This window comes from Nanorana parkeri, unplaced genomic scaffold (genome assembly GCF_000935625.1).
Source record: "Nanorana parkeri isolate BGI_ZX_2015 unplaced genomic scaffold, ASM93562v1 scaffold565, whole genome shotgun sequence".
Lineage (NCBI taxonomy): Eukaryota > Metazoa > Chordata > Amphibia > Anura > Dicroglossidae > Nanorana > Nanorana parkeri.
In genome coordinates, this window is record NW_017306833.1 from 334,625 (window position 1) to 347,101 (window position 12,477).

Sequence of the window (12,477 nt, forward strand, 5' to 3'; positions counted from 1 at the left end):
TCTGTTCCAGTTTTGATAAATCCCCCCCCCAATATGTTTTTTAATGTTCTAACAGTAATTGGTAAGAGGGGGGCACATTGAGGAACCTGGCCCTGGGGCAGCAGAGAGAAAGTCCTGGCCCTGGAGAGAAAGTCTACAGAACACAACAAGTGCAGGGAACACACACACGTGCAGGGAACACACACGTGCAGGGAACACACACGTGCAGGGAACACACACGTGCAGGGAATGGGTCAGCACGCTGAGCTCAGCAGAGCAGAGAGGAATCAGCTGATTGCAGTTTACAGATAACAACCCCACCCTCACAGAGGGATTGAAGATCCTGTGGCCTGTGAAAGAGCCCATTAAATAAAATATAAAAACAGGCCTGTGACTCCTGACAATACACACACATAACTCCTGCACCCAGGCCCGGATTCCCCCCCAAGGCCAGACCTCGGGGCGGCAGGGCGCAGAGGGGCGGCAGCAGTGTGGAATCCCGATGCCCGGAACATCCGGGCGCCAAGTTGCCTTCTACATTTAGTCCTGCTTTGGGAAGGCAGGACTAAATGTAGTGTGGAGAAGCCACTTGTTCATTTACAAGTGATGTTGCCGCAATCACTTTTAAAATGTGTGCAGCTTACACCTACCTCTCTCCTTTGGTTCCGTCCTCCCCCCGAGTCTCTCTCCTCACTGGCCACCGAGGCAGGGAGCAGAGCGGCAGGGTTAAAAGTACCCCTGCCGCTCAGTGTACACAGTGAGAGGGGAGTGCCGTCTTCCCCTCAGCCGTCACAGGAGTTCCAGCACAGTGCTGTGCTAGAACTCCTGTATTGGAGTTGACAGTCAATAAAGACAACCTGCCACCTCCAAATGCTATCACAGGGGCTTGTTAGCTAGTAATAAAGTTCAGTGAAATTTTTTTTTATAAAAATCAATAAAAAAAAGTAACTAAATTAAAAAAATTTTTTAAAAAAAGGTGATTAAAAAGTTTAAAAAAATAAAGATAAAAAAAAGTTAACGAAAAAGCTAAAAGATGGAAATGGACTTTAAGTGCTCTTTTTAGTCTAGGGATGAAAAAAAGCTGGTTGAACTTGATGGATGGACAACCTAAATACTGTATGTAACTACAGTATGTAATGCTCAATTAAATGGAATAAGGGATGAAAAGCTGTCTCCAAAACACTTGTTAGGCCCCTTTCACATGGCCGGTCCAATCGGGTCAACTCGTTAGTTTTTACCTGATCAGAAGGCCAATGTTACTCTATGGGCAGCCAGGTCTAAATGGGCATGCATCCATTAACATCCGATTAACCCCAACTCCGTCTATGTCCAGAAAAACAAACGGAACAGAATTCTGATTTGGCGGACCTGATTGTGATGGGGTTGGAAGTAATCTGATTTAAACGGACACTTGTCCACTTACATCTGACTCCCCATAGACTTAAAGAACTATGGGGTTAGAGCTTTTCCCCATAGTTCTCCTTAGGGTAACGGGGGGACACAAACTAGCGTCCTCCCGTCACCCTAAGCTCAGTATACCGCGAGCTACAGCTCACGGTATACTGAGACGCCGCAGCTGAAACGGATCCCGACAATTATGTCTGCATACGCCCAGCTGCGTGAGTGACAGCTGGCTCTGCCTATCTAGAGGCAGAGCCAGCTGTACCCGCCCCTTCCCTGTCCGTTCCGCCAGTCAGTGCTGGAGGATCGGAGCAGGGAATCCAGTCCCTCCCGTCTCTGCCGTCACACGATCGAGAAGTCAGCAAACGCCGGTATGTGTTCGCTCACCTCCCGATCTACTGAGCCGACCTGTGACAGTTTCATTGTCACAGGTCGGCTAGAACTATGAGGTGAGTGAAAAGCACTCGCCTCATAGTTCTCCTTTAACATAGGTGTGTGCAGTGACATCCGTTCTATGCTGATTTAATCAGCAAGTGATGTGTGCTGATTGGACGAATGGTGTTTGTGTAAAAGGGGCCTTGTATAAACATTTTGTTAAAATTGACTTGTAATTATGTTTTTATACAAGAAAAATAACCTCTTCAATGATTAAGAAAAAATAGACACTATTGTAACTAGCCTTTATTAGATTAATACTTCTAAAGCTTCACCTAGGGGTTAAAGAGCAAAAAAAAAGTAGATTATAGGGGTTGATATAGTTCAAATATTGTAAATGCCAGTGCATGTGGGGAATTCATTTTAGCATAAAATTATAGCAGACGTTTCAGTTTAAAGTAAACCTGAACGGAGGTAAATATAAAGGCTGTCATTACTGACTTTTCCCTCTGAAAATGCTAGTTGCCTAGCTTTCATGGAGACTTGGAGCTGGACTTTACTCAGACTTCCTTTTGCTTGGTGCTCTAAGTCAGTGGCTTAAGCTCAGCATAGAAAGTCCCATATTTCTCTCAGTACAGGTTTCCAAGAAGAATTTCATAGGCGATGATAGACCACAGGAAGTGAACAAAATAAATGTGGAATGAGGATGCTAGTTGTTTTTTAGAAGGCTTTGTGGATGCATTATACTTTCTCTGGGGCTTTGGGGAAATCAGTTACCCGTGGGAGGGGTGTTTAAGCCTCATCTAATTGATGATAAAAGGATTAGAGGCCTTCACAGAGTTTATCTATGTCCTGCTTATCCACAGCTTCCAGTATATGGAATCAGGCTTCATTGTCATCTTTTTGAAAGTGAGGCAATATATTTCTGCTTCCTCTGTGTCATTGTCACTGTGGTCTGGGGAGTCTCTTTCCCAGCCACTTTGCATTGAGAGCAAGTAGTCAGGCAGAGAGGCAGGAGAAGTGGCTGCGCATTTCTCTCGGCTAGGTGCAATCCTGGCAGCATAATGGAAGGTAAGTGACTCACCTTTCTCAGAGGATTCCTGCAGGTCTTGTGAAAGAGATCAGTGGGAATGCTGTGACACTGTCACGATCTGGGATCAGGCTCAGAGTCCAGCAGCTGAAGCAGCAGGCAATTTGTAGTATAACAGGCCGGGTTTGGTACACAAGCAGAGGGTAATAGTAGAGGAGCAGGCAGAAGCGTAGTCAGCAAACAAGCCAAGGTCAGGAGCCAAAGGTATCAGGTATGTAGCAGGAGACGGTGAGAGCAGTCGGTGAATCAGCAGCCAAAGGTCAGTACACGGGTAGCAGTATGAGTAGATTGTAGCACAGAGGGAGCAGGAAGCAAGATAATGGCAGGAGCACAATAATCTGGCAAACAGGAAGTGCAGAGGCATGGCTTAAATAGGAAGTTCAAGGGAGGAGCAAGGAGTTCAGAGTTCAGCAGAAATTAGGTTTAACTGAGGATTACGCAGGAGATCAGGCAAGGAGCTATCCAAGGCTCAGCAGGTAGAACGACCGCCAGCTACAGCAGAGGCCCTGGGTTCAGATCCGGTTCCACATTATAAAAGTGGTTCCCTGAGAGTAATCCTCAGCCAGGCATGGAGCACTCAGAGCGTGTGCCTGCTCATGGCCAAAACCAAATAACAGTATCCAAAGGTCTTGCTTTAAAAAGCATGTTGTATTTCCTCTTAATAAAAACAGAATTGTTCCTATTTACCAGGCCTCCTCCAGAAAATACTGGAATGGACTCCTTTGGTGGTAACATAGGGGACGACTTAAACTCTTGTAAGTATGAGTTAATACAAATTAGTTCATATCCTTTAAAAACCTGTTTGAATATTTAATATTGATTTATATATTTCTTTTAGCATCCCTGACCACATGTGAATCCCATCACAAGAAAAAAACACTTGTAGCTCCAGACATTAATATCTCCTTGGATCAGAGCGAAGGCTCCCTGCATTCTGATGACTTCCTAGATGCACCTGATGACTTGGACATCAATATAGATGATATAGAGACTCCAGATGAAACAGATTCATTGGAGTATTTGGCCAATGGAAATGACCTGGAATGGGAAGGTGTGTCTAGATCTGTACACAATGATATATTGCTTTCTATGTTAAACTATTTCTGGTCCAAATAACAGCAGTACCTGAGGTAAACAATGGAGTGGAAGCCATAACATGCTTTTAAGGCAGAAAAAAAGATAATCAGGTAGGTTACAAATGACAAAAAGTGCAGGACATGTTTAACCGTTTTGCCGCCAGAGCCGTTTTTTGCAAACATGTTAAAATGCACATTTTAGGCCAAAAGATTATTTAACCCCCCCAAATATGCTTTTGAAAGCAGAGACCCCATAGAATAAAATGAAAGTTGCATTTTTTTATGTCGCATGATATTAGCGCAACTGTTTATCAAACCCAAATTTTCACTAAAAATACTTTACTAATTATAGTGCATTTATACACAATACATTACCCATTTTTTTGTAAAATGTAAAAGAGTTTGTGCTGAGTAAATACACGTCAAACTTCAAAACTGCATGCTCCCGTGAAATGGCAAAAAAACTCGGGTACCCAAAAATGTCCATAGGCAACGCTTTAAAAGCTTTAACAGGTCATCATTGAGGGCCCATTCACACCACATCCACATTACCTCCAGACCAGACCAGATTGTTTCTGGACCCAAAATGCATCCCAATGTATCCCTATGCTTTTTCTGGCCTCTGTTTCCACCAGCGCAGTCCAATCCAGAACAGACCAGAAAAATACTGCTTGTCCTATTTTGTCTGGTCCGGAATGCACTGAAACGCATGGAACGCACCTGTAAGACCATTTAAGCTATAAAAAAAAAATGAGAAAAGAGAAAAAAAAAATTCAAATTGCAGTAAAAGCGCAGCAAAAATGCACTGCACTATGTTCCTGATATGGTCCGGAAAATGGTGTGAGCCCAGCCTGAAGGGCCCATTCGCACCACCTCCAGACCAGATTGTTTCTGGACCTAAAGTGCATCCCAATGTTTCTGTATGCTCTTCTTGTCCTAAGTTCAGAACGCAGCCCAATGGGAAAAAAACATTTTTTTGGGGAGGGGCTGGTTTGGATGATCTCATCGCCACTGGACTTCTGTGGAGAGAGAGATTTGTGAAGATAGGAACCATGATATAATTATATGGGCAATATAAGAACAATAATAGGAAGATGGACAAGTGGAGAGGCATTGCTGCCCAGGTTGTCCCTGGATATGATCATTTGAGCAGCTCTGAAAAGAACAACTGTGGTAAGTTCATGTCTCTTATGTGCAAGCATTGTGCTGCTCTTTTCCTGGCTATCTGTAGGTCTTGCAAAGGTCCCCCAGCAAGACCTAAAATTGAACACGTCAAAGATCTGGAACATAGTGCATTGCGTTTTTTAAAATGGTCTTACAGGTGTGTTCCAGTGCGTTCCATGCGGTTTTGATGCATTTGGATGCGTTCCAGTGCATTCCAGACCAGACAAAATAGGACAAGCAGTATTTTTCTGGTCTGGTCTGGAACGGACCTCGCTGGTGGGAACAGAGGCCAGAAATAGCATAGGGATACATTGGGATGCATTTTGGGTCTAGAAACAGTCTGGTCTGATCTGGAGGTAATCTGGATGTGGTGAAAATGGGCCCTAAATGTCACCTTTGCAACCAACTGAAGCTGATCAAGCACAGATCATGCTTGATCAGCTTTTTCTATGGCCTCTCTAAACGGGGAATGACAGCTGAGAAACTGGAAGTTCCAAAACATAAATCGAAAATTGCAAAAAGAGTTCAAAAACTCTCCTGAGCTGATGAAGTGACAAAGCATTTCTTGGAAACCAAGGTTTAGGACATAGGCTAGGCATATGAGGGGTTTTTACCTGACCAAAGATGGCCAGCAGATTAATTCCATTGTCACACTCAACTTTGCCTGGCTGAAGCTTTCGTGGAGTAAGCTATGCATTAAAGCTACACACTTCCAAGCTTTGTCGACCAGCCCTGGGAATTGCAGCATTTTGTACCTGTGAGGCAGTGTCACTAGATGTATTAGCATGGCTGGAGCCGCTTCGCAGTAAGCTTCATTTGCTGTAACATCATTTCCTTTTGCAGCTCCCTGTCTCAAGTCTCCTGTCTGTAGCAGCTCTGACAGACCATCTCCCTCTCTGGTCATTCTGTTATCTACCTTGATACCAGACACAAGAAAGACTTATGCGTCACACAGATCTTCCTCCTCCAGCAAATCCAAGATGGTTTGAATGATCAAATAAGGCTCCTTTGCTAATTGCTAACCTTTAGGCCCCATTCACACACGAATCAGCCTGCACGTACAGCTCCGTGCTACGTGCGGGGCCGTACCAAGCAGCTGCCGGGAAGGACAGGTGCTGCGTGTGATTAGTACGCAGCCCCCGTCCTTCTCTATGGGGCTACGCGGCCATACGCCTCCCTACGCTCACCTCAATTGCAGGTCCGTAGGGGTGCAGGTTTTCTGGCCGGGGCGCATACAGGATCCATTCCTGGGGCGTATGAATATGCTCACCCGCACCCCTACGGACTTGCAATTGAAGTGAACGTAGGGGGGCGTATGGCCGCGTAGCCCCATAGAGAAGGACGGGGGCTGCGTACTAATCACACGCAGCACCTGTCCTTCCCGGCAGCTGCTTGGTACGGCCCCGCACGCAGCATGGAGCTGTACATGCAGGCCGATTCGTGTGTGAATGGGGCCTTACTAAAACTAATAGGGGTGAATGTGTGGTGCTTTGGTGCACAATAGTTTACTCCACATCAGTGTGCTGCATACAGAAATGCAGCTAAAAATGTTTATGTTAACAACAAGGCTTTAACAACAGAAAAGAAAAGATACCCTAAAAATATATACCCTAAAACACTAACACCCCCCCGAAAAAAAGAGTGCTGTATAAAAAAAAATATTTTTCACCCTATAAGAAAATAAAATAAAGAGAACTATTAAAGGAAATTAAAAGAAGACAATACAACACAGAAAAAGGCTGGAAGGAGGGTACCAGCAGCTAAACAGTATTTACAGTTTTTGCTGACACAAGGCAAAGGGATCGTTCTAAGATAAACTGTTGTGTCTACAGTACTGTGAACGTATGGGGGGATATTTGTGTACTTTTTGTCATTGTAGTGTGCATGTTATTTTTTAGAGATAAAGTGAATTGAGAGTTTTTGCTTCACTGAAGTGTTGGCACCAATTGGGGATACTTTTGTAAAAAATACACTGTAGTCAAAATTAAGGCCAATTTGAGTTTTTTTTCATGTTTTATTTTAAGAGCTTTACATGGCTCCTGAAGGTAAGGGAAGCTTCTTTGAGCTATCTTGGCACAGTTCTTGTAACAATACACGCTAACCCCAACAGTAACCCTAAGCCTAGTGCTAATCTTAAGGCTACTCTCTGGCTTATGGTTCACCCATTTAACAGAGATTATACCTGTTGCTCTAAAATGTATAACTCTCTGTTGAGGATTGACAGCAGATTGTCTCTGCACATGGTGACTTTTATTCCCTATGTGCATTCTGTAACTATTGAAGCACAGGGTATCTTTGATCAATCTCTTTTGGGGGTAACAATTCAAACAGGGCAGAGGCTGACCCATAGACTGTAAAAATTTAATCTTTTTTTGGCTCATATCCAGTTACAAACTACTATTTTTAAGCATGTTAACACTTTTACAGCTTCACAGAGCAAAATGGTACCTTCAAGGTATGTTTGCTGGCTTGCTATCAAATTGCTAGGTCTCAATCAGAGAAAACAATGGTAGGCTTGGTTATGGATAACAATGGTTCAGCTTTTACCAGTCCATATAACTTACTTCTCAGAGGCACTTGAAACCATTTCAAAACAGCTTTAGCATACCACAAATGGCTTCCAAGGATCGGATTTTCTGGATGGTCCTCTTACACTATAGGAGCTGGAGAGTGCAGTTGTTACTTTTCCTAATGGAAACATTTGTGGCTGCACAGCACTACCATTATTTTCTATTTCTTATAATTCTATTTGTGATATTCATTCAAAATGATGTTATTTATAATATTTTTTCTTTTTGTTTCAGATGACACGCCTGTTGCAAATTCCAAGAAAATACCTGGGTACAGCGCTGTCTTATCTGATGGTGAAGACGTTGAAGAGGGGGAAGCTACAAATGGACGTCTGTGGAGAACAGTTGTTATTGGAGAGCAGGAGCATCGTATTGACCTACAAATGATAAAACCATATATGAAAGTGGTCACACATGGAGGTAAAGCCTGTCACTGATAGCACCTGTGTCTAAAATTTGTAACCATTTGTAGTCTTTTGGGACTAACTGAGTTATTTTTCTTTTGTGTGCAGGATATTATGGCGAGGGGCTAAATGCTATCATTGTATTTGCTGCTTGTTTTCTCCCAGACAGTGGCTGCCCTGATTACCATTATATTATGGAGAATCTTTTTCTGTAAGTAGAGACTACATTTGTTACTTATGAGTTTATATATTTATAGGTTCTATTTTTTTTATTTGAGAAAGTAATGTTAGAACCCTTCTCAGTGGATGGTGGGGATGCGGATTTGGCTAAATGATACACTGCAATTAAAAATCAGGAAACATGTTATCTCTCTAGACATGTTTGTAAATACTGAGAACAAAGACAAATAGGACATTACGTATGTTGTGTAATGCTATCAGCCAAAATAGACAAACCGCAAAGTAGAACTTGGTGTTTACTGAATAAATGCAAGGTAAACATAGAACGCAGAGGGAAAGATAAATGAGTAGGTGATCAATATGGAGCAGAGTAATACAATCAATGAAGCTATTCCAGTCATGTAAATGATAGAGATGGTTCCACATATGCCCACTAGGAGGCAATACATTACACTAGCCTCCTAGAGTACAGAGAAACAAGCTTGCAAACTTGATTGGGGGAGGGGGATGTCACACCTCTCTCACTTGGAGGCAGGCTGTTTCTGATAGCTAATGTAGCTGGCTGCAGGGATTTCCTGGCAGTCTCCACACAGGCACCCTTTGGTCAAGAGGTTACGGTGGTTGTGGGCAAGACCATCCCACTGTACGGGCAGTACCCCAATGTCTGCTGACACAAGGTCCCCCACAGTGACTGGGACATATATAGAATCTGCATGCTTTTGTGCTTTACGTTGCGGCTTTTCCCATCAGGCACATGAGCATCGGAGGGAAGGATGAGCTGGAACTTATATCCACTGGGTGTGTTCCAGAGTCTAGAGAATGATGGGAGCCCAGGGGATTGTTGGGAACAGAGTTAAAGTAACCAACGCCCGCTGTTGGGAAAAGTGAGTAAAAATAATTTTAACCAAAACCGTATTTAACCGCACTAAGAAGCACTTCTTAATGGTCAGCTGACCGCGCTGACAACAAGTGCTCGCAATTTGCGTGAAATTTAAAATCCATAGTGCAAGGCTGAGCTGGACGGTAGTATGGGGTACAGATAGTATAGCTGTGCCGGTGGAGGGGAAGGACTTTTGCCGAAAGGTAAGTATAGAAGAATTAAGCGGGTAATTACATTTTCCCAAATTTAATTACCCAAAATGGGAAAGTGAACCCTTTAATGCACGTTGTGCATGTTTTATTTATTTTATTACTTTTTTTACTTTATATCAATTATCACTTGTACAAAAAAGCTCACTTGCTCTACATTTAGCCCTGTTGCTTTCCCGAAGCAGGGCTAAATGTAGAAAAAAAACACCTGCCTGCCGCCCGAAAACTGCATGTCGAATTCCATACCCCTGTATGTATTAAGACCTGTAAGTCTTAGGCTTATTAGTAGATGTCCATTTTCCACTCTGTTCTGTGTAAACACTGAGACGGGAGAGCTGCATTCGCAGCCTTCCTATCTCAGCTGTCACAGGAGTTCCAGCACAGTGCTGCAACTCCTGTCACCTCCAACACTCCTGTATTGGAGGTGACAGGTTCAATAAACAGAACCAGTCACCTCCAAATGCTATCACACGGGGGCTTGTTAGCTCCTGTGTTATAGCAATAAAGTTAAGTGAAATAAACATAGAATTAAAAGTAAAAAATATTAAGAAATAATTAAAATAAAAAAAGTGATGAAAAAGTAAAAAATAATAAAATAAAAAAGTAAGAAAAATAAACATTTTAAAAAGTAAAAAAGTGATAAAAAATTTGAAAAATGAAAACCAACCCTGCCACCCCCACCATCTGGTTGCCATTCTCCATTGGGGGGGGGGGGGGAGAATTTTAGGCACATCCACAAGTCCAATAAGAAAGAGAGCAGGGCACTTCTGTGCGTGTCATGGTGCCCAGGCACTCTTTTCTTTCTTTTTGCTTCTACTTACTGGATTCCATTAATGATGTGATTGTCTAGAGCAGGGGCGCCCACAATTTTTCGCCTGGAGATCTACTTTTCAAATGAGATCTACCATGTGTTCATTCATATCTGGGGACACATAGTACTATGTGTCCCCAGTTATTTACAAACACTGGAGTGATCAGCTGATCGCTCCAGTGTTTGTCCTGCACAATGGATTGGTACATATCATTGATATATACCGATCCTCTGCTGCTCGGCCACACATAGAGGGGGGCTGCAACTTCTCCTCTGGATCCCCCCTGCTCTTCCGGGCAGAGGCAGCGGGAGATCCGAGGAGAAGTGGGGAGGGGCGACGGAGCCGCTGTGCAGTGAGGAGAGAGAGAGCCGCTGGCTGTCAGATCCAAGCCGAGTGGCTCTCTCTTCTCACCACTCGGTGTGCTGCTATGATAGCGGCTCCGTCACCCAACTCCCCCCCCGGCGCCGCCTGCAGCTTCACTTTTCCTCGGATCCCCGCTGCATACAGATGAGGGAGAGCAGCAGGCATCCAGAGAAGACAGGACATCGCGATCGACCTTATGGGCACCCCTGGTCTAGAACATATGTTTTGTCAGTATCTATTTATCCACACAACAAACATCTAGTGGCAATAAAGTTAGTAGTTCTTTCTTCAGACTTCATCTAATTTCATTCCTTTGTTTTTGGCAGTTACGTGATTAGTAGTCTGGAGTTGCTGGTGGCAGAGGATTACTTGATTATTTACTTAAATGGTGCCACACCTCGAAGGAGAATGCCTGGTTTAGGATGGCTGAAGAAATGCTACCAGATGATTGATAGAAGGTGTGTTTAGTTTGTGATTAGATGACTATTTTCATTTACTGGATGAAATGTGTGTACATATACCGTATATACTCGAGTATAAGCCGTCCCTAATATAAGCCGAGGTACCTAATTTTACCACAAAAAACTGGGAAAAGGAGCCATGCTTAGAGGGAACCTAGGTGATTTGTACATATTGTCTGTCTTTATTTATTCATCGGGAGTAAAAAATAATATGTTAAATATTTTTGTTAAGTAGATATATGTCATAATATTTTCTATTTTTTAGCCAGCAGGTGAAGCTCATGGTTCTTTTTCACATGTTGTTATCTATCTTTTATAGATTAAATGCAGGCTGAAGTTACATTTTTTGGCATTCCTGTTGGGAAGCTACAGTCAACACTAATGCCCCCTCCCCTCTGTTGGTTATGTGTTTAGATGAAACATTCAGATATAAAGGAATGCTGAATAAAGTTTTACTTGCTTAAAAGAACATTACACGTATGCATACAGCATTGCGAAAAGAAAACAGAAAGAAAAAGAAAAGTTCCTGTGCATCATAGATAAGCATGCACATAGAGACTGAAATTGCACTACAACGCCATCTACAGCTCAAAAGACATATCAGAACATTAGTATTTCAGTATATGCTGTTGTATTTTCAACACCCCTTCTCAATAGCAAATGCGTTGATATAGGACGTCGAGCTTCTCTCGAAGGAAACTGTGACGATCCTTTGGCAATTAATCTGGCTTTGTATTTTTGGATATTTCCTTCTGCATCGAGCTTCACCTTGGAAGTCCATTTGCTTCCTATAGTTCTGTGATCGTGGGGAAGCTCTGTGAGTGTCCAGGTTTTATTTTCTTGGTATGATTTTATTTCTTCTTCTGCTGCCTCTCTCCATTGATTGCCTTCGCGTTTTTTTGTAATTTGTTTACGTTTTCCCACGATGTTGGTTCTAGTATGCTATGTGTCTTAGCAGTAGATGACAGCTTGCAGTATGGTATTCCCTTTGTCGCCCCAGTGGATTTTTAAATTTCAGATTGTTCAGCAGAATTTAACATGGAATTTGACTTATCTATTGTGAGTTCCACCTCTTGTCCTGACTCCTGTGCGGCTTCACTTTGCTCAGCTTCCTTTGCTGGTTTACTGGGCAAATTCACTTCACAATTCCCAGAATCATTATTTCTGGTGATGGGTTCTCATAAAAAAAAATGCTGCGACTTATTGTCACTTTGTCAGTGTAGGATTCTATGTCCCTTACTTTGTTCACTGTGGCCCATCAGACTACTTTCTATTTCGATCCATGCCACATTTCAAATGGGGTGCTTTCAACGGCTTTTAATGGTATTCTGTTCTACAGATATGTTGCAGTCATGACTGCTTCTCCCAGTACTTCTTAGGTAGGTTGGAATCTGACAACATGCATCTGGCCATTTCTATAAGAGTGCGATTTTTCCGTCCCACTACACCATTTTGTTCAATTGTTTATGTTGTGGTGGTCTGGTGTACTATTCCCTGTTTCTTCAGATAAGAT

The 12,477-nt window shown here is 42.9% G+C and overlaps 1 protein-coding gene across 1 annotated transcript in view; it reads left to right on the forward strand.

Annotated features, from left to right (window-relative positions):
• Positions 1–3,566: 3,566 nt before the first annotated feature.
• Positions 3,567–12,477, forward strand: part of ATCAY (ATCAY, caytaxin) — a gene marked incomplete at its 5' end in the record, with an annotated part of 36,411 nt that continues 27,500 nt past the window's right edge. Inside the window, 5 exons of the mRNA XM_018562197.1 lie at positions 3,567–3,600; positions 3,684–3,896; positions 7,890–8,075; positions 8,168–8,270; positions 10,830–10,961. Coding sequence (XP_018417699.1) covers positions 3,567–3,600; positions 3,684–3,896; positions 7,890–8,075; positions 8,168–8,270; positions 10,830–10,961 — 668 coding nt within the window. The remainder of the gene's footprint in view (positions 3,601–3,683; positions 3,897–7,889; positions 8,076–8,167; positions 8,271–10,829; positions 10,962–12,477) is intronic.